The sequence below is a fragment of the Parasteatoda tepidariorum genome, chromosome 3 (assembly GCF_982258835.1).
Source record: "Parasteatoda tepidariorum strain Cologne lab strain chromosome 3, Ptep-v5.0, whole genome shotgun sequence".
Taxonomy (NCBI): domain Eukaryota; kingdom Metazoa; phylum Arthropoda; class Arachnida; order Araneae; family Theridiidae; genus Parasteatoda; species Parasteatoda tepidariorum.
The window spans coordinates 123,453,464-123,476,991 of record NC_141757.1 but is presented as its reverse complement, the minus strand read 5'-3'; the positions used below and the strand labels follow the sequence as shown (position 1 = coordinate 123,476,991).

The 23,528-nt window shown below is 31.1% G+C and overlaps 1 protein-coding gene across 5 annotated transcripts in view; it reads left to right on the top strand.

The window, feature by feature from the left end:
- LOC107449100 (cGMP-specific 3',5'-cyclic phosphodiesterase) overlaps window positions 1-23,528 on the top strand; it is a 308,625-nt gene that overhangs the window by 268,487 nt on the left and 16,610 nt on the right. For all 5 annotated transcript variants that reach the window (XM_087160033.1, XM_087160032.1, XM_087160031.1 and 2 more), the window contains exons 6-17: window positions 4,227-4,370; window positions 5,795-5,875; window positions 7,463-7,524; window positions 7,873-7,942; window positions 9,582-9,656; window positions 10,918-11,055; window positions 12,248-12,391; window positions 13,541-13,687; window positions 15,929-16,036; window positions 21,511-21,620; window positions 22,960-23,047; window positions 23,236-23,336. In XM_087160033.1, the coding sequence (XP_087016159.1) occupies window positions 4,227-4,370; window positions 5,795-5,875; window positions 7,463-7,524; window positions 7,873-7,942; window positions 9,582-9,656; window positions 10,918-11,055; window positions 12,248-12,391; window positions 13,541-13,687; window positions 15,929-16,036; window positions 21,511-21,620; window positions 22,960-23,047; window positions 23,236-23,336 (1,268 nt within the window). The remainder of the gene's footprint in view (window positions 1-4,226; window positions 4,371-5,794; window positions 5,876-7,462; window positions 7,525-7,872; window positions 7,943-9,581; window positions 9,657-10,917; window positions 11,056-12,247; window positions 12,392-13,540; window positions 13,688-15,928; window positions 16,037-21,510; window positions 21,621-22,959; window positions 23,048-23,235; window positions 23,337-23,528) is intronic.

Genomic DNA, 23,528 nt, shown 5'->3' with positions numbered 1-23,528 from the left:
AACATTAGAATGGGAAAAGTAAAAAAAAGAAAAATGGAAACCATGAACTAAGAAGAAATTCTTCTTTTATGGAATCCCAAGACGTAAGAAAGGAAATTTTAAAATTCTTCATCGTTGCCGTTAGGGACATTTCATTTGCTATATAGGTACATTTTTATCAGCAATTCTGCAAAATACTAAAACTATGCCGTTAGTATTTCTATTTGTTTCATTACCTGGTCAAGCTATTACAACGATTCTTTTAGATATTGATTTATTCAATAATAAACCTCGTGCCTTAATTTACTTAACATCAAGAAGGTGAATTCGTAAAACAATATTAATCATATTTTAAGAAAAACAGTTATTAAGCTTTCATAACAAGAGCTATACATTTTGAATAATTGAATAAATAATGTGATACTTGAATAATTCAGTGAACAAAATGATTCTTTGATGTCTTTAATTTTTCCTAATTAGAACAATTGCAATTAATTTTTCTTATATAAGCAGGCTTGGTCAACTATATTTGGCAGTTGCGCCACTTCTATTTGACCCCGGCTGTATAACGGAACGACTGTCGCCTGAATTAAAATCTTCCAGCATCAAGTGATAAATATTCAGTTATAGTTTATAAAGTACTTCGAATTGCGCAACCCCTGAGGGACCTCACTGACTGATTAATAAAAATCCTTCATGATCGATATTTATCAAACAATAATTAATTAAAGTTTAACAATTTTGTAATTAATTAATATTGTAGAAGAAATGAAACAAGGTAATTTTTTTGCTTCGTCATGGCTATTATGTGGTGTTGGAACATGTAATTTGAATAATTAGCTGTTAATTCTTTCGGCCAGCTCCCTACTTAAAGTAAAACGCAAGGTACTCGTAATTTTAACGAAAATCCGCAAAAAAGCTAACAAAATAAATTAACAAAAAAGCTCTATTTCCGTAATTGTAACGTAATTCAGCAAATTTAGTAGAATTGATCATTAATTTATACAGATAGCTCCCATATTTGGCAAAAAAGAAGTTCAAAACTCTTAATTGTAACGACTTCACACTTTACTGATTGTAAATTAATAGACTATAATAATAATAATGTTCAAAGAGACCATCGATTTAGATAACTTTAAGAATTCCTGATGTATTGAAATAATGAACTAATTATTGTTGGAGTTTTTAATTTAATGATTGAATTCGCGATTGCACTCATGTATCTTTTAAAAGCGAAAAAAAAGTATAATTAGAATACATAAGAATAAATTTTTTGAAACTCTATATTTATAGTTTAGTTTGGTTGTTAACGATACTTTAAAACCATACTAATATGCATTAGAATAAGAATGATTCGACGATAACACTAGTGCAAGTACGCATTGAAATTGCAAAATGATGATTGTAAGGCAGACGGTGATTATCATCAGCCTGCCTCCTCATCATACCCTACAACCCCACAATCCTGCATGAACATTTGAGTGGTTGCCAAATCATGACACGGTCGGAGAACCAGCCTTTCGCAAAAAGAATCGAAAGCCGTCCCAAACCTGCCGCCGTGATCCGTGGGAAAAGAAAAATATACCCACATTGCCGAGACTGCCAGATATAGGATCTCTACACATTTTTCACAATCAATTAGCAATCTCTATTAAAACAGATTGTTAAAAATGTTTTTTTTTTCGGGTATCATTTGTGTTTTTTTCCCCACTGAGGATTACGCTGTGTGGGAGTAATTCTGCCATGATGTTTTGCCTTTAAATATTGCAAAACTAGTTTTTTCAGCATTTAAAGCTCCATGGTTTACTCTTGGCTTAGATATGCTCACTTTTTTCTATGATTTGAGTTTTAAAAAAATCTTAAAAAACATTATAAATTTAGAAAAAAGAATAATTAACAGTTTTAGGTAACCTTTCGAAGATCACGAAACTTAAGGATAATTAGTAATTCCAAATTTAAATCATAATCATGATGATAATAATAATGAAGATAATAATAATCATAAGGAATTATAATTAGGAATCATATTAATCTCAATAAGAAAACTGCCAAACTTTTATTGCTTCTATCTATTTTAAAAAATGATAAAGACAACCGTGGCTGTTTCGGATGTTCAACTTAATGTTAAATTTTGCCTTTCTGTATAAACTATAAATCTTAGAAATTTGAAATTGTAGATGAATTGATAAAAAAAATGTGAAAAAATTATATACCGTACTGAAGGCTCTGAGTCTTCTAGTGTTTTAAAAGCGACATCTGCTCGGCAATGAAAGCTATTATAATAAAATTGTGATAAACATGCTTAATTTTTTATTAAAATTTTACTAATTTAAGAACTACGGATATTTATTTATTTAATAATTTTTCCTTTCTGAACTTGAAAAACTAATGGATTAATCATGTCTGACATTTTTTTAATTCTTTTTGCAGTTTATCTTTCTATTCTTTTAATATCATTGAATTTTACTTGAACATGGTAATAAATGGTGATGGGTTTTGTTAATGTGAAACTTTTTTTTTCCGATGAAAACATAGCTTTAACATTTGAAACTTATGATCCAAACTGATAATTAAATGTGTAAAAATGCGAAACGTTGGAATAATAATCGAAATATTAATCAAAAATACTAGCATTATTGAGATTCGTTGAAAAAAGTTTGTTGTTCGTATCATTTTTATTGGTTCCATCGTAAATAAAAACATTATTTGCCAGCATGTGGGTGATATTCATGTATCGTAAAATATTGATATTTTTTATGTTTTAACATTATGATACTTTTATGAAACTATTTCTGATAATCTTCGAATGTATGTATGCTAATAAAAACAATGATATCGTGATAGTTATTGACAGTGATAAATATCGGATATAATGCGACTAATTGAGACTGAAAAATCGAAGTTAGTTGAGGTTGTCTAGTATTTTAGAAAACGCTATTGTGAGACAGTTTCTGTGCAGCTTAAACGGAATAGAATTTGCTTTTTTTAAATTTTATCACACTAAGAAGTTTAATGATTTCTTTTCACTATAAGAATATTTTGAAATTCTTCTGACATTTTTTGAAAACACGCAGACGACAAATGGCATGGTAAGTAAAAATTAACTGTTATATTTGAGAATATGAACTATTTTAGCCCTTTATTTTTTTCCCTCGACAATTGTAGATAATTGAATGTGGAATAAATTTTAGACAGAATGAAGTTTCCTTTCTAAATTTTAGCCAACAGAAAAACTTGTTTCGTTTTTTGTTAACAAAATAAAATACATCATATGCTCTAAAATAGTCGGGAAACGCAGAACCGATAAATTACAGAAAATTTTTTTTTTGGTTTAAAATATGTATATTTCAGCCTACCAGGTGAATTTTTGGTGACCTATTGGATACTTGCAAGCAACGTCACGTGTAGATAAATCGTGAAACTTGTTTATGTCACGATTCAGCATCCAATCAGGTTCCACACATGCGTGACGTCTCTTGCAAATATCTAATTAAATCTGCTCCGAAAACTGATAAAGCGTGATAATAAACGAAACATAATAGCTGTAACGTTAATTCGCTATGCACAACTACTTGATCAGGCAAAGCCATTGGATTTCAGGGGTATCCTTCTAGAAATGCAAACACCCAATAACGAGAAGTTAAGTGTGTGATAGATTTTAGACAGAGTGTAAAATAGAGTTGACGCAAAAACACTATCGTGCTAGCTTTTGGAACAGAAGCTCTAACTAATGTTATAGCATTATTGCATCAGATGGTTTGTTTATACAATTCAACACAGGTCGTTATTCTCTTGAACACTCAGAGAAGTTGTTGTAAGCTGTTATCTCGGTTAATGTGTTTGCCGTACGAAAAATATAAATCGATGATAAATGATGTACCATCCAAATCGCACAGAAAAAAACTTGATGCTGGAGTTGGATTATTATTCATGAAGTATTGCGTATGCAAAAATGCCGTTGGGATAACATAATTTTACTCAGCACCAAACAGAGAAGCACGTGTGAATGTTGGCGGCTGAATTATTTCTAAAATGTTAACTAGTGAAGAAATGTACTTGCCATTTTTTGGCATTCTAGCAAGGAAAGTAAAATAGATCCAGATGATTCTCAAATCTTTTTTTTTTAATGCACATAAATTTTTTGAGTTAAGATAAATATTTTCTTGCAGATTGACTTAGAAAACTTTTTACAAAAATACATATTTCTTTTATATATATTGCTTTACTAAACTAAATAATTTTTTCAGCTTCTTTTGAGCCTCGCAAAATCTATTTTTGAAGAAACTTCGTCTTTGGATAGACTCATCAACAAGATCATGGTTAAAGCAGAAGAACTCTTGCAGTGCGAGAAATGCCGAGTATATCTAGTAGATACTGAACACGATGATCAGGTAAAAAAATAATAATTTATTCATATTTTTTTCAAATTTGGTCAATTAAATAAATAGGGAGCCATGGTGGCTCAGAATATAGAGCATTTGCCTTCCAATGTGGTTAACAGGGTTCGAATCCAAACGATGGCTGGTCGATGCGAATTAGCATAATGAAAATGATCAAATTATCCTGGATGCGTATTTTGTGATATTATTCGACTTAAAGGTATTCTATGGTGTTTAAATTGGGTACTGGAAAGACAAGAGTAGTTTTTGAAAACCTATTTAGTCAAGCCATGTCTGCTGAGCCGTGGTAGCTTAGGGGAAAGAGCGTTTGCCTTCCAATGAGGTGAGCCGGGATCGAATCCCAGCGATAGCTGGTCGATACGATTTCCGCACCTTGTTCGCGCCGACCAAAGTGCTGACGTAAAATATCCTCAGTGCTAGACGGATCATGGGTTAGAGTCCCTTTGCCTTCAGGCTAACCGAGGGAAGTTTCCGTGGTTTTCCTCTCCATGTAACGCTAATGCTGGTTATTTCCATCAAAATGTCCTCCACGAAGGCAATTTTCTCCGACGACAGCTCAACGACTGTTGTAAAATTAAATAATTAGTTACCGTGTTGGCTCAGGAAATGTAGCGCTAACCTTCCAATTAGGTGACCCGGGTTCAAATCCCAGCGATAGCTGGTATAATAGAATTGTGCTTTCTGCTGACACTGACCACAGTGCTGTTATGAAATATCTCCAGTGGCTTATAATCACATAGACATCAAGCTAACCATGAGAAGTTTCCATGGTCTTCCTCTCCATTTTCTCCGCGAAGGCTTAATCCAGGAATTCCCATCACCTGGAATTCCTTCATCCAGGAATTATGTGGGTTGATTTCAGAACTCCAACGCTACCGAATTAAACATTGATAGATGTAAACCAAAAATGGATTGATTGGTAATCGTATGTCCATTTTTATGACCTTTTTAAAAGTAGGAAGATGACAAAAAAATTTCTTTAATTTTCAATTAAATATTTTAGTTAGGTATTTTTGACTAATGAGGGCAACTTTTTCCTGTAGTACAGTATTTGAACTTAATTTTTTAAGGATTCTCTTTATAAACATTTCCCCCCTTAGTAAACAGAATGGGGCAAAAGTAGGGAAAAAATATTAAATGTTATAAAAGTATTTCCTTGAAATAATGCAGCTGTACATTTCCTTGCTTTTAAATTTAAGAATATTATAGTTGGTATATTTCTTTATAATTAAGGACTTATTTTAATGCTATTATGCATCATATATAGAAAAGTAATTTAAAATACTTATTTTCAGCCTATTTAAATAAATTATTCTGCATTAACTGTAATAAATATTATTATAATACTGTAGATTTTTTGTCGTTATTGGTATTGTACTTTAAAAAAAACAATAAATACTACTTTATTTTTTTAGATTTTTCCACGATTTGATGGTGAAGATAAAGTTAGCAACTTGCCTCCCATTTTCAACCCTAAAAAATTTTCAAAACCTCAGGTTTGTACTTTATTGCATCGTCATACTACTTCGTCATTTATTTCGTTTCTGTTTTTCGGCTCCTATTTTCTCCGTAAAAATTACTCACATTTCATCATGATTGATTATCGCAAGCAAATATGGCCTTTGATTTCTTAAGTAGTTTTTCTCATAAAATAGTTTCGTAATGTTTTTATTCATTATTTCATCCATTGAACTTCAGTGTTCAGTGTAACAAGATTAATTTTATTTATTAGAGTTAAAAAAATAAGTATTATTTTCATTTTTATTGAACTCTTTGTTTTGTATTCGTCAAAAATTGCGCTGTTTAATTTATACCATTTTTATATTGAAGCTTTCAAAAATACAAAATTTTAACTTAAAGAATTTTTTTTGATAGAAACTTGAAAAAATATAGCATGTATTTTTTTTTTTTTTTTTTGATGAATAACATTTTGGTTTTGAATATCTGCTAAAAAGGAGTATACTAAAATTTTATTTGGTTATATATTCTAATATATTAATATTATTCTAATATTTAAATATTATTCTAATCTGTTTTTGCTTCTAATCAAAGTTCCAAAACCATAAAAACTGCTCGTGATATATGTGCTGTGTAGGGACAGGGTGCCATAACTAAAATGATGGCTAATACTTTTATGCCATGTTTAATAATGGAAATTTTAACCTCAAATACGGACCTCATTTTATCGTCCAGTTGAGTTCGATGAAGACGAATCATGCTTAGAAGAAAAAAGAAAGAAAAAATGAAGATGAAGATTAGGGATGAAGAAGATGATCATAAACGAAATGAAGATGAGGAGAAAAAGTATGATTATGAAAAGGAAAAAAAAAACTGGTGGGAACTTAGATGCCAACCCAGTAGAAATCCCCTGCGCAATAATAATATTTTCTTTACACAGAGAATTTTTTATACAATGTTAAAAATATATTTTTAAAAATCCTCTGTGGTAGACGGATCATGGGTTATAGTCTCCTTGCCGTCAGGAAAACTGTGGGAGGTCCTCGTGGTTTTCCTCTCCATGTAGCACAGATGCTGGTTACTTCCATCAAAAAGTTCTCGAAGAAAGCAAATTTCTCCCAATACTTTATCCAGGAGTTTCCTTGTCTTCTGGATTGGGTTCAGAATTACAAGACTACGATGTTGAACATTAGTAGTCATAAAAAATAAACTGGGTGGGCAGTTCAATGACTGCCATAAAATAAAATATATTGATTGTAATTTTGGATGCGCAATATTTTGATTATGAATATCTGAAATATTAAAAAAATTGACTATTAATTTTACGTTTACTAAATACTATTAATTTATTTCATTATAGTTATGTATTTTAACACTTTAGTTATAACTATAAATAAAATTCTTTTAGTTTTTATTGAACTATGAATATGATTATGAAAAGAAAAACTTATTAACTATTTACATGTGAAAATAGTAGAAATAAATATTGACATGAAAAAAATTAGTTTAGTGAATAAACAAACTGAGTGTTAATTATAAACATATACGCATATAAGCAAGAAAAATATCACTGTTTATTAAATGTAGCTTTGTGTGACAATTATTGAAGTTTTAGTACTTTTTAGGACGTGATTTTTACCACTATATTTGAACTCAGGAGAGATGAACAAGAAATTCGAAGGCCTAGGTAAGAGATTTAATTTATATTTTAAAAACACAACTTACGTAAAAATTACAATTTTTGTTCAATGTTTATGTATTTAGAATAGGATTTATAAAACTATCCATTATTTTTTTCGATCCAGTATTTGAATTAAAACTAATTTAAAAATGTCTGTAGTAGTTTTTCAAATAATACTAATTAAATGCGATAGTTTTAATCAATACCCGTTTATCTATGCAACTGAAAACTTTCATAATTACTTGTGTATTCAGCGTAAGTTTTAAATATATATTTTTATACATACTTAAATTATGTATTTTGATATAAATTTTAATTTTACATTTTTGTTTAAATAGAAAAATATTTTTGTAGCTTAAAAGATTTATCTGGTTCTGAGATGGCTCATGTTCATTTTGCACGCCACGTTGTAGCTACAGAACAAGTAAGTTTCAGTTTTAATTCATTTAATTGAGATAAAGTTTGTTAACTAACTTTTATGAATACCAAATTTTATGAATTATTATCATAATTTTATTGTTGTTAATTATAAGGTTATATGTTGTTAATAATTCATGAATGTTACATTATAAGGATTTTAAACTTTATGAATTATTATTTAAGTTACATGGTTAAGTTTTGAAGCTTGGACAATGAGAAAATTGGAGGAAAATTGTATCATTATATTTGAGAGAAAGATTTTGCGGTGTAGCTATGCTTGGTGGTGTAAATGAGAACAAAAACTGGAGATTTAACTTTGAATTGTACAAGATTTATAAACAACCCAATATTATTAAGTGCATAAAAATAAATAGACTGAATTATATGGCCCACTTGATTCGAATGAGTGATGGACAATACAATGAAACTGCTTTTTTTGACCCACTTTAACAAGACCGCGGTTGAGATGGGCTGACTCGGTGGAGTCTGATTTTCTTGCAATTAATGAAAAGAATTGGAGATCAAAGATGAATCATAAGTCATTATGGAGAAATCTTCAGAGGATGGCATTGGCCCACATTGGGCTGCCTGGCCAAATATGATGATGGATACTAAATGTTAGATATTTTTTATCTAATAAGCTACATAAATGCTACATTTTATGAATTACTATCTAAATTTCCCCTGTAGCATATGGAATTTCAATAGGTGAGCGATATTTACGGCTACATTACATTAACCCAAATGTAAACGCAATAACATGATGTATCGAAACACTGAACTTATTTTAAATACCTAAATTGTAGAACAATAACATCGATGATTCAATTGGGAAAAAACGTGAAAAATAGATATTTATGATTTTTTAAAGGCAAATTATGCAATCTTAAATATTTTATTTTAATTTCATGAAATCGCTTACAGTTTTTCACAAGCCATAGTCGTTTTATCAGTTTCTCCCAATTAGAAGCAGAAGAAATAAAAAGTTTAAAGCCTCCGTTTAAAAAGCATTTAAGAAAAACATCATTAAAAGTTTTATTATGTTAACAATTATAACTCTAGTGGTAAAAAGATCTCAAAGTCTTAGTTGATCTAAATCTTATCTTACTAATTGTAAATTCAAATAAGCACGCATACATAGCTTTTAAAATCGTCACAGAAATTGTTTTAACTTGCTATTAAAAATTTTTTTCAAAGTGTTTTATAAAAAAAATAGCTTCTTAAAATCTTACATGCCAGTTCCTTTCACTGTAAATTTCATTCATTAATGTAAAACTTTATGATAGAGAAAACTGTTAAGAACTACTTTGCCATGACTAGGAATTCATTTCAAAAAACCTGCTTAACATAGCACGTGGACATGCACGTTAGCCGTAAAATGTACTGCTAAAGATTAATATTGTAGAGACTACAATTTACTGTACTTAACCTCTAAAATTTTCAGAATTTTTTACCGTGTATGCAGTTCTAGGTTTTTCTGATACAGAGTTAAATTGTGTAAAGGAATTACAAATCCTAAATCTAGTTTTTTTAAACTTTTTTTAATATGAATGCTTGTAACCTACAGAAATATAAACAATTCACTGAATGAATGGACTAAATTTTATTTAAAACTAAATTATGTTCTTTTTTTATTGTTTCAGACGTTTAATTGGTCTGGTACCGAAGACGAAGTTCTAAATCTACGAAGCACAAATATATCTGCTATTCCATTTGATGTAAGTATAGCTACTTATCGAATTACATTCCTCTTACGAATATAATTTGTACAAAATTATGTGTATTGCTGACAAAAAAGTATAAAATCCTTATCATGTGTATCGCTGTTTTAATAATTCTAAATTTTTGCCATCACATTTTCATTTGTGCTTCTCCAAATTATACGTCATTTTTAAATGTACATTGCGTAATTTGTCACGTTAGCAATATCGCCAAAACGATTAAATTAGTTTCTCTAAGTTTGTATTTTTTGTAAATATATGAAATCCAGTATTCTATAGAGATTCTATTTTTGTCATTGTATCGAACACCTAAAAGCGACTGGCAAAGTATGAAACTTTCAGCATTCCACGTATTGTCAAGAATTGTTTTATAAGTAGACTAATGTGTGAAACGAATAGTATTTCATACAATGCCTAGATATTTTATTGTTAAAATGACTAAAGAAAACCTACTAGTGTTTAATAAAATGACAAGGCAAAGTTTTTAAAAATTCTCTATTTTGTTTACATATTTTTATTCTATATTATACAAAATAATATTATTTTTTGTAACTATCTGCGATGTAATTTTTGAGGTTTTATTGTATTGTGTAATATAGTAACAGATATAAAACTACCAAGAGTGCCAATATGATATGTAATTTTAGCAATATATAACTTCGCAAATAGACCGTTTAAATTAATTTAACATTATATTTACTTCTTTAAAAATATATAGGATTAAGCTATATGATCACTTTTTGTTTACTGCCGTGCGTTAAAGATTTAAACTCAAAAGTTTTAACTGATAACCGACCAAGACGAAATTTTCAGAGTAATTATAATTCATTTTTAACAAGTCTTATCGAATCATCCACGATGGTTTTATAAAGCTTCAATAATTAATGACACAAACTTAATAACAGTGCTTTTTTCCTGATATTTGAAAGTGTTTTTCAAACAATCTTTCAGTTTATTTTTTTTATTTATTTTTATTTATTACAATTATTTTCCCGCCACTTTTCCACCTACTAAAATCATTTCTAAGCGCACCGGAATTAGACTGACTGATTTACGAAAATTGTTGAGTTTGGCTTTTGATTCCAAAATAAAATAAGAAAATTATTAAAATATCAGTTTTTTTTTTGTATACGGCTATGAGAATTTGGGTTAAAATATTCTTAAATTTTAGGGCATCAAATAACCTTCTTTTTGTTTTTATTGCTTTATGACGTAAACCGGCATAAACTAAATAAACTTTTATGTCTTCTGTTTGCAGTTCCCAAAGGAGAAGTTAAGAGGGCGAATATTATCTATTCCAATATTTAACAGTGAAAATAAAGTTATTGGAGTTGCACAGCTAGTAAACAAATGCAAAGGAAAGGATTTTACAGAATGTGATATTAATACATTAGAGGTAAATATGTAACTGCACTATCACTCAAATGTCTCAGGAAAATACTTCCTTCCTGTGTTAATGTCTAGTGTTGGTGTTTTCGTCACATTTTTTCTTTTTCGGTACTTTTATAATTTAGTATTGAAATATAGCATATAACTTTTATTTAATATTTATGTCATAATATATATCTTATAATAACATTTTGAAGTTTGAAGGAGATTTCTGTTTTAATTTAATAGGTCTGTTCAATTGAATTAACATAAATAATTAAAGTCAGGGGTGTCAAACTCAAAAGCAAACTTGGGCCAAATAAACAATGCTTAACTTTAGGTGGGCCTCAAAAAAAAAGTTAAAAAAAATCAGTGTTTACAGAAGCAAATACTTTTATTTTGAATAGTACATTGTAATAAGCATATATAAAGTAAATTTATTGTTTGATATTTGACATCGCTTCTCTGCTACTATCTTTCCTACTTCGGGAGAAATTTTATTAGCCGAGACTACTTTCAAAATTGACCCAACGAGACCTATTAATATGGTTTCGGACAGGACATTTATTTTCACTCATAACAGAAAAAAATGGCTCGCACTGATAAGTACTTCCAAACATGGAAATAATTTCATATACGAATTTTCGAGTATTTTCAAACCTTACCGGTAAATATTTGTAAAATTCAGACACACCCCCTTAAATGAATTTTGTCTTCAAATTTGAGTCGCACTGAATCTCAATGACTTCCATTTGCATATTACTGGGTACTGAGTCTATATTTATTGAGAAAATCGAAGAAAGCAAACAAAAGTTGTTTTCCAAGGAATTAAAATCTTTAAACCTTGTTTCAAATTCTGTTCTAGGATTTGCAATTCTTTCTGCGTATTTTTGATAAGATGCAGTATCACTGGAATGGCAGGTGCCACAGGCCAATTAGAATTTTACATTTTCGCGCGTACAATTTAAAATGATCCGTATAGTTTATAAATAAAGTATTTTATAATTTTATATGCTAGTTTCCTTTCTAATTCACATTTCTATTTTATTTTTACTTTGCGTTGAATATATTGACTGGGCCACATGCGGCCCGCGAGTTTGACACCCCTGATTTAAGTGTTTGCATAAAACTTATGATCACTTGATGTCTTACAAATATCCCCTAAAAGATAAATAAATATTTATTTTTATGTGAATAATATAAGCTCTTTTCTATTTTAGGCATTTTCAATATTTTGTGGGCTAGGCATTTATAATACACAGATGTATGAAAACGCCAACAAGCTTATGGCGAAACAAAAAGTAGCTTTAGAAGTATTATCATATCATGCTTCATCATCATTAGAAGAAACAAGAAGGTTGATGGTAAGGAGATAAATAATAAATAGTTTAACTACTATATTTAGTTATAATATGAAAAAGCCGAAATTGATTCATTTTTAATTACTATGTTGGTAATAGGATTCAGGGTCATTCTCGCTCATGTGAAAAATTTGATTGCGAATGAGAAACTGATTGGCAAATTTTTCGCTGGCTTCAATGATCAGATTTTTAATTCTATGCGAATTTTTTGTTTGTCGTCAAAATAGTCCATAGCGTTGAAGATCAAACTCTCCTAGACTGTGTTTTTAAGAAATTCGAGATAAACATTTTAGTTTAATACAGATTATGACATTACCTATATTTTTTTTCAGGAGATTTGAAATTTGAACTAAAAATGTTGAATTGAAAATATAAAATAGTGCGCAATTGCCTTAAGTTAGTTTGGCGGTTTTCAGAAGCTTTTAATGAAAATGAAGTAATATCCCCCCCCCGCAAAGTTTGTTATTTTAGTTCAAAACATTTTTACCAGATTGCGCGGTATAGAATAAATGTATGGACTGAAGAAAAATTATTTAAAGAAATGCTTTCAATATTGGTTTATTACAACATGTTTCCATAACTTATGGTGAATATTCATAATTATTGTAATGTGTTTTTCATTCATTTCGAAAAATTGTGATGCTGTTTTCAATTATTTTTTCTACCATTTGCTTATTCAATTTGATTTATCCCTTATTTCTATTATTTAATTTGATTTAGCACTTATTTCTATTATTTAATTTTATTTTGCTAACTGCAGTCTCATAAAAAAATTGAATCAAAATCGAAAAACCCCACATTATTTTATAAAACTCCAAACTATTTTCAAACAATTAAGAGCTAATATATTAAAACTCTTTTATACTAACTCTCACTTAATTTAAAAGAACTTATTAAAAATTTTTTTAAAAAATCAGAATTTTTAGACGCGTTACTCATTTTTTTTAAATAATTATTTTTTCTATATATCTTCTTCCTTCTAAAACGTTTTATTTCGTAAACCTCTTTTATATTTTTTTCTTGCAGTTTTTTAAAAAAAAAACTTATTGCCATTTAATAACGGCCAATATTTATTTTCAAAAATTATTTCATATTTAACTTAACTGAAAGATAATAATCATGCGTAATTCTACATATATCTTTTCTTTTCAGCAAACGCAGATACCGAGTGGGGAGAAATTTAAGCTGTACAATTTTGACTTCAGTGATTTTAATTTAAGTGACGAAGACACGTGCCAAGCAGCGATACGGATGTTCTTAGACATGGATCTTATTCAGAAATTTCACATTCCTTATCAAGTGAGTTTTTTTTTATATCCTGCAGAGGTTAAAGAATTCGTTCAATTAGTTTTTACGTCCTATTCTTTTAACTGCAATTGATATACCACAATATTAACTCAGTTATAACATAAGATAGCTTACATTCTAAGAAAACTTATTCCTTTATGTTTTTTTTTTCATTTTTAATCCATCAATCTGAGCAGCAGGGTAGCAGGGAATGGTGTGCTCCCCTTCTGATAAGGCCATCCAAGTTCCAACCTCAGCTATGGCTGTCGATTCAAATTCAGCTGCCCACATTGCTGACGTAAGATATTCTCATTAGTACGAGGGTTGCTATTTATATTCCTGGCCTAATAATGAAGAAACAAATATGTAGGATCGAAATTGGTTTTATTGTTTTTCAAAATATTCTCCATGATGATCAATACACTTTTGCATGCGTTTGAACCAATTTTCAAAGCACTTTTTCCAGTCCGATTGAGGAAACTCCAAAACATGCGTTTTGAATGCATCAACCGCTTCTTCGAGGGTCAAAATTCGTTGTCCACGTAATTTATTTTTGATGTGAGGGAATAAGAAGAAGTCATTGGGTGCCAAATCAGGGCTGTACGGCGGATGACCCATCAGTTCGATCTTTCGCTCCGTCAGAAATGCCTTTGTTTGAGTCGATGTGGGAGAGCTCGCATTGTCATGATGAAGAATGATTCACCTGTTCTTCTGCTTTTTTCGAATTTCTCCGATGACTTCTGGCAAACAAATGGTCGCATACCATTCAGAATTGACCGTCCTGCGTTGCTCTAATGCCACTGTTGCCACATGACTGTTAATGCCGAAGAAATAGGCAATCATTTGTTTTGATGTGCTTCTTCCTCGAACAACTTTTCTTGGTTTTACCTCGTCTTGGAAGACCCATACAGTTGATTGCTGTTTTGTTTCCGGCTCATATGCATAAATCCATGATTCGTCACCTGTGTAGATGTTATACACAGCCTTTGATGTACCTTGAACGTATTTTTCCAGCATTTCCTTGCACCAATCGACACGAGCCTTTTTTTGAGCGTTTGTCAGATTATGCGGGATCCAACGCGAACAAATTTTTTTCACGCTTAAGTGTTCATGCAATACTTTATTAATGCTAGTCATACTAATGTCCAAAGACGCCTCTACCTCACGGTATGTCACATGAAGATCTTGCTTTATCAGTTCACGCACAGCATCGATCTTTTCTGGCACAATAACGGATTTTGGACGACCTGCACGGGATTCGTCCTGGATCGAACATCGACCTCGATTAAATTCGTTATACCAATTTTTTACAGTGCTGTAGGATGGTGCTTTATCGCTGAATAAAGAATTAAGTTCATCGAAGCACTCTTGTCTTGACAATCCACATCGAAAGTTATGAAAAATAATGGCACGAAAATGTTCACGATTCAATTCCATTTTTTGAAAGAGAAGAACTTTTCAATTTACTGTCAACAACACAAATGAAGCTATAATGGTAAATCGTCTGCTGAATTTATGTTTAAAATATCAAACTTTCGATTAAAATCGTCTGCGGTCGCCTAGCAACACTTACTGTTGCCAAGGCCAGAAATATAAATAGCAACCCTCGTAGACGGATCATAGGTTAGAATCAATCATCTTGCCATTTGGCTAACTCTATGTTGTGTTGTCTTCCACAACGAGTAACGAAAACTCTGCTTAGTTCCCCCAGAAAGCCTTCCACGAAAGTTAGTTTATCTCAATGTTTGATCTAAAAGCTCCTTAGTTTTTTGGGTTGTTTGAAAATTCAAGGCGATGGAGTTTAACATCAATAGCCGCATTCTAAAAAAAGTCGACAGTTCAACTCTATTTATAAAATATAGTAATAAAATTCATTCATCAAATCCATTCATTAGTTTTTTTGTTGTTGCATTTTTTACTTTTAATTAAATTTTATATACTATATTAATTAGCACAGAAATCATGCAATAGTAATTCATATTTCAGAATTGTATTCTTGCATACGGGATTTAAATTTACGATAAGCAAATAAATAAACAAGTGAAATAAAAATAAATTACCCATTTCCATCCTAAAACAATTTAAATGAAAGGGACTAACTTTATCATTTCAATATAATTAAGGAATTATTTTTCTTTAAATGTTATTATGATATTTGCTTAATTAGAATGTAATGATATTACGTAAAATATTATAATATTATTAAAGTTATTATCTTTTATACTAAGTAATCTATGTATATTTATATTTTAGGTGTTATGCAGATGGATTCTGAGTGTCAAGAAAAATTACCGACCTGTTATATATCATAACTGGAGGCATGCTTTAAATGTAACGCAAACAGTTTTTGCGATGATGAAAGTAATTGTAATATTTCTTTATTAGAATGTTAAATCACAACTCAATACATTCTCTAATTTACTATTTAAGAAATCAGATTTTTTAGATATTTTTTCTAATGATTTTTTTAAAATTAATTTTAAATGTATTGCCCTTTTAGAGTATCTGCACTTCGTGATATTTCATTTTATTTTATGGTCGCCGTTGAACAGCCGACCCAATTTTTGGGTTTACGACTACTAATGTTCAACGCCGTAGCCTTGTAATTTTGAACCAATCCAGAAGACAAAGAAACTCCTGGATTAGTACCCCCAGAGGTATTGATTTGTTATGGGAACATAGAGGACTTTGAGACTCGACAAATTTAACGTGCATCAGTCACCATTTACTACACGGGGAGTCTTTGACCGGCGAGGACCAAACCCACGAACTCTTGGACTTGGGCCCGGCAGCGTATTTACAAAGACTCAAGGATACAGCCCACTTGGCGCGATATTAGGGATTGTCGCCAGATTTGTGGTAAACCCACACATCCTCTTTCGATTGTTGTAACCCCGTACAGAATGCGTTGTTGTGTTTACATTTCAATTTAAGGTTAAGGAATCGTGAAAATGTGTACAATATTTCAACAGCAGTTTATAAATTTTTTATCGTCTTTCGAAATGAAATCGACGAATTGTGATTAGCATAACAATACTTTAGTATCGAGCTGTAACAAAACGATTTGAGATAATTATAATACTTCAGCTCAGAACGAATTTTTTTAATAAGATGAGATTAAAGTGTTTGATTGCTTGAAAAAAAAAGCATAGATGTTTTAATTTTAAAAATCTGTATGGAGATATTTCTAATATAGCATTTTTGAGATCGCCACTGTGTTTCTACTGCTTACACTGTTGTAGTAAATTGAATATATATTATACAAATATTCAAACTGCTGATTAATGATAAACACTATTGTTATTTTTAAAAAATTGTTACCCTAATAGACGTTATTATAAGAAATTGGATATATGATATACTATCAGTACTTTTGAAAAAAAAATGGGTTTATGTTTTACATTCTTGAAAAGGGCATTTGTTTTGAATTATCATCTGTCATACCTAAGATTAATAAACTACTAAGGTTGAACCTGGTTAAATGTCACAAACTAAAATAGCGAGCGACTAAAAGTGTCAACAACGGAACTAACCCAAACGCAAAGGATTGCTCTATATGCCTTTTCCTTACAGCGCATGCGCAGCTTTCTTTTTCGCACCAAAAATGCTTAGATGCTCTTTATCGCGCCAAGTGGGCTGTATCCTTGAGTCTTTGTAAATACGCGGCCCGGCACCCCACATACCAGGCTATCCCGGTCTAATAGCGACAATTTATCAGAATTACTGTTGCACCGCACCTGTGGACCTGCTACAAGAAGTATTAGTTGATTATATAGTTGATTATGGCAGTAAATGGAAATCATTTGTCATAATTGGATGTTAATCTGGCAAACCATCGTTACATCAGTTAGATAATGGGTTTAGTGTTTACCAAGATCTTCTGTCTAGTGGTTCCATTATGGTGTTGTTCATCACCTGTAACGTATTGAATTTGAAAAATTAGTATCATGAGAAACAAACTTATCTAATTTGGCTTACTGCCTTAGAACAAGATTAGAATCTTATGTTAGCACTAATTGATTGAGTACCTTATGTTTTTTTTTAGTTATTTAACCTAATTGGGTCCATATTGTTTAGTTTGCTCTTTGAGATAATCACAGAGTGTTGCAGTTAGTATTTATCCGGATTAAGGATGATTGGGAGAAAAGTTGTGTGGCTAATTTGAGCAGACACCTAGATCTTGAATAGCCTACTGTTATAACTATCACATCAGATGTTAATTAGTAATTTTACATTGATTGACTAGCAGCGTTACATTTCAGACTCAAGGGATGGACATCGACAATAACAGTATAATATAAAATAGCTAGTCAGGTCACAGGTTTTTTATTTTTACATTTAACATAAATGGCCATCACGGGTAGCTGAAAAGCTCCAGACTCACTGCCTGTCCCCCAGGGACTTGGAGCAGGGTCAGTGGTGAGGCGTGTGTGGTGATCAACCACGTTGGCTGCTATTGTGAGCCAGTCCGTGGGTGATTGTGGGGTATGTATGTTTTTTTATGTTGTGTTGTGTGTTTTACCTATTTTTAGTATGAGTGGTAGTTGAGGCAGTGCTTTGGTGGAGTGTGAATTATAAAACTTACCAAAATCATAAATGGTGGTAACATATTAGAAATTAGTAATTAAGTTGGTTGACTCATCCCCCACCTTTTTTTTTAAAAAATTTACATGAATAGCCATCATGGGTAGCTGAAAAGCTCCTGGCACACTGCTTGCCCCCAGTGTCTAGGAGCAGGGTCAGTGGTGAGGAGTGTGTGGTGATGAACCATGTTGGCTGCCATTGTGAGCCAGTCCGTGGTTGATTGTGGGATATGCTTGTTTTGTTTGTGTTATGTTCTGAGACTATGTATCAGTGTTAGTCATAGAGATTTTGGGAGTTTGAGAGACATAGGGATATCAGTTAGGTTATATTTGGCCAATATTTTTACTGCTATGGACGCTAGTTGGTCTGCTGAAGACCCAGCTGTTTTTAAGCCCTTGTACCCTTTGTAAAATGATAATGATATAGATTAGTGTATTATTGTGTGTGCGTTTATCGACAGTTACTCTTGTTTGTGTGGATCGAACTTGAGGGCTTTTTTTAAGCCTCACGGCCAACGGCTTGTGTTGACCGACTGCCTGCCAAATGTTTGTTGGTCATGGGTGGGGCAAGAGTGTGTTTTTATGCTGCAGCAATGGTTTGCCTGGTGCCCTGACTCCTCATGATTGTATTTGCTGCCAGTATTTTTACAAAGTTATTATTAAGTTTATGACATATTGTCTGTGATGTTCCCGGTTATGGCAAGAATATTTATTAGTTTTTACATAATATGCTTGTTTTTGAAACTGTCTGCAAATATCGTTCTGCCTTATTCATTGGGTTTTTTGAGGTGGTACGATTCAGTTAGTGGGCAGTCATATAGGTATTGACTTGGGATACCTGTGTCATCGCATGGGCATGTGTCTGTGTTTATTCGCTGCATCCTGTGAAAGAATGAGGTGAAGAAGCCATGTCCTGTAAGCAATTGTATTGCTGCTCGATGGCCTATAAGTCGGTCTGTGTCTAATTTAGGGTAATATGATTTTGTTGTATAGCCTTTTTCATTTTCGTCCCAGTATGCTTGCCAAAGTTTTTGTGTGATGGTTTTACGTTTATTTCTTAGGCTCGATGGTGGAAGCAGAACACCGCTGGGAGTCCCGTGACCTGCTGTTACGTCTTTAGCCGCTAAATCCGCTGTTCTAGTTGTATTTGTGTTGTTGCCACGTGTGGGTTTTTTTGTTTCGTTTTTCTAATAGCGTGTATACTAGCCAGACTGTCTGTGAAAATTGTTGTATCTTTGCAGCTGTGTGTCTCTAACCATTTAATGGCTTCTTTGATGGCTAAAACCTCTGCTTGAAACACTGTGTTTTCTTGCATGTTGGTTGTTGTGGTAAACACAGAATGCGGCTCCTACGCCATTGTCTGTTTTGGAGCCATCGGTGTAGATTTGTACCGTCGTTGTTTGGCTAGTTCTAGTACTTGTTGGTAGGTTAGTGTATTTATGGCTAGTCTTACGGGCCGGATGGACCATTTGTGTTTTTATCTTTTGCTGATATTCACCCACTTTTAAGTTGTATTGTGTGTTTTCTTAATTGAATCTTAGTGTGTTAGCTGGTAGTGCTTCTTTTTGGATTTGCAGGTGCAATGGCGGTAAACCTACCAGAACATTCAGACCTGGTGTGGGTGCTGTTTTGAATGATCTTGTTATTCTGACTAGTAGGGGCAGCTGCACCTTGCGCAGCTCTTTGATCGTGGTTTTATTTAGTTCTGTACCCCATGCTGTATTGTAACGTAAAGGCCTTTTCTGCCACAGTCTTGTACCAATGCTTAAGCATTTTAGTATTAATGTCCCAGGTCCTTGGGGCTAGTTTTATGAGATTGTTGTGTAGTGTTGTGGCTCTTGTTCTAAGTGATTTAATGTGTTCTAGGTAGTTTAGATGATGATCCAATACTATACCTAGGTATTTGATGTGATTTACTGATTTTATTGTGTGACCGTCTATTTTGATTATTGGTTGTCTCTGCTTGAAAGGATTATTAAAAGTGATGTAGTTACACTTGTCAATTGACAGTTTTAGGCTTTGTGCATTACAAAAGTTGTTGAATTGTGTCATTGCCTCATTAGCATTTGATTCTAGGTCTTTCCTTGTTTTGCCTGAGACAATGAAGCTGTAGTCATCTACAAAGGCTTGTGTTTTAACATGGTCGTGTTTGAACTGTTGTAAAAAGATATCCGCAATGATAAGCCATAGTAGGGGTCCTAGGCAGGAGCCCTGTGGACAACCCTTGTAGATATCGATTTTAGTTATATCAGTACCACCATTGAACTCAACTGATCTAAGTGAGAGGTAACTGTTGATTATGTTTGTGAGCTGAGTTGGACAGTTTATAGTATTTAATCTGTGTATTACGTGTGTCCACTGTATGAAGTCAAAGGCGCCCTCGATGTCGACCGATATTAGGGATTTATAGTATTGCCGTTTACAATTCTTATTCTTTTTGGCGGTTTTGGCCTCGTTAATTACAGTTTTTAGAGCAGACTCAGTCGATCTGCCTTCTCTGAAGCCGAATTGGTAGTCGCTGAGTTTGTTGTTTTTTTCCAGGTGATGGATCAGTCTCTGATAAATAATTTTTTCCAAGAGTTTCCCTATTGTTGGTAGAAGACATATGGGCCTGTAGGCATCTGGTTGTGTTAGATCTTTGTTTGGTTTTGCGAAATAAACTACTGCTGCTGATTTGATGTTGTTTGGAAAATGATTAAACTCCTGACATTTATTGACCCAGTTAGTTAAGATTGTTGGGTCGGCATCAGAGATCTTTCTCCATATCATGAAGTCCAGCTCGTCCGGACCTGGTGCTTTTGTTGTTTTGAATGCAAATAAAGCATCCTTTAACTCGTTTTGTTCGACCCTGGGATCTGGGTTGGTGTTGTTTTGTGTTCGAGGAGGCTGATCAATAAAGAAACATGACATCAGAAATAGCAAATAAATCAATAATTGTTTGAAATAGCCTGATTCTTTAATGCTGCAGTGGGGCAATGAAGTCCAAAAACAAATATGGTTTTGTTCATTTATAAAAGGATTAAATGTTTTCTGACAATGTTTCCTCCAATGGGATACTAATAGGATAATAAGTAAGATGATAATCAGAAATAGCCTTATTTTAACCCGAAACTGACAAAAAAATACTTGTTTGAAAACTATGAGTGATTTTCTGTGTTTTGTATAATTTAAGATAGCATTTAAATCTTTAACAGAAATAATTATTTTACTCATATTTATTTTGAAACAATGGTCTTATTTGTGACATTTCAGACAGGAAATATGAAAGAAATGATGTCGGATTTTGAAGTAATGGCGTTATTGGTTGCGTGTTTGTGTCATGATTTAGATCATAGAGGAACTAATAACTCTTTTCAAACTAAGTAAGTTAGAAATTTAATTAAAATAATAATAGTTCTTGCTTCTTATTCTATAAACAGTTATCAGCAAACATTTGAGGACTTGAAGGTTCGGAAAACAGATGTATTTCTTAAGCAAGGTCAACTCTAATCATTATTTGTGTTTAATGCGTGACAAAATTCCTAATCTAGTGATTTGAGTTATTTTATTATATACATCTCCAGGGTGTATAACCACAATTAATGTTCATGAATTGCGTGTTCGAAATAAATTTTTGTATTATGTAACATCAATAAAATAAAACTACTTACAATGACATTTCTTAAAATGCAGCATTAATGAGTTTTTTTCCTTATTGATTGCAAATTCCTTATTGATATTATGTAAGGACCATAGTTATGGATTTTATTTGAATTTATATAATTATATTTCAAAAATAATTAATAAAAAACTCACCAATTTGCAGTTACTTGATCGTAACGTAACAAATGTTACAATAATAGCTGATGCTTAGATATTTATTTTTTATATATTTATTTATTTTTAAAAGAAAATAATTTGGGTTATTGTTTATTAGGGTTTTTTCCTTATTGATTTTAAATTCTTTTCATGATATTATATAATGACCATAATTATAGATTTTATTTGAATTTCTATTATTATATTTAAAAATTAATTAATAAAAAACTCACCAATTTATAGTTACTTGATCGTAACGTAACAAATGTTACAATAATAGCTGATGCTTAGATATTTATTTTTTTAATTTATTTTTGAAAAAAAAAGATTTGCCTTAGAACATCTGATTTTATCATTTCATGTTGAAGATTTACTCTTTTCAACAACAAATTAATAAATGAATTAGTAAGTGAATGCTTTTCTACGATACTATTTCAATAATAAAAGATCAGTTAAGAAATACTATGTAATATAAAGATTATAATTATGGAGTTCATTTGAATTTCTATAATTATATTTCAGAAATAATTAATTTTAAGAAAACTTATCAATTTGTAGTTACTTGATGATATCGTAACAAATGTTAAAGTAATACCTGATGATCGGACATTCGTTTTTTTATTTTTTTGAAAAAAAAAAGATCTGGCTTAGAATGTTCAATTTTATCATTTTGTATTGCCAATTTACTCTTTTCAATAACAAATTAATAAATAATTTGTTATTGAAAAGAGTAAATACTATACTATTTCAAAAGTAAAAGATCAGTTAAGAAATATTTTTATCATAACCATTTGTCTTCATCTTTTATAACTAACATTTTAAAATATTCGAAACATTTCTGTTTTCTAAAGTTTGGTGTTATAAATAATGCTGATAATTATTTTTTTTGTAATCTTATTTTAGAACAGAATCTCCTTTAGCAATTTTATATGGAACCTCTACAATGGAACATCATCATTTTGATCAGAGTGTTATGATTTTAAATAGCGAGGTAAGTTACTAACAAAGTTTTGTTTTTATACTTTTAATTTTTTTCTATAAATCCTTTAAATAAAAAAAATCTCCTAAAGATTCATAATTTTTGCAGAAAAAATACCTGAACATGCAATTAAATTTCATACAAAAATCTGTTTTTAAAATTGCCAATTACAATTTTAAAAATTTATTTAATTTTTTTAGGGAAATAATATATTTCAATCTCTATCACCAGAAGAATACAGAAATATCATATCCATTGTTGAGTCTGCAATCTTATCGACTGATTTAGCTTTATATTTTAAGTAAGTGTACTTTTTTTTAAATCCACTTTAAAATTCCTTTTTCATTTAGTTTTATATTGAAAATATTTAAAATAACAAACTTTTTTATCTAACTTAATTAGAATTTAATTTGTCACAGTGTATAAGCCATTAAACATTATTTTCTAGAAAAATAAGCATTTTAATAATAACTTTAATTAAATTTTTATTAAA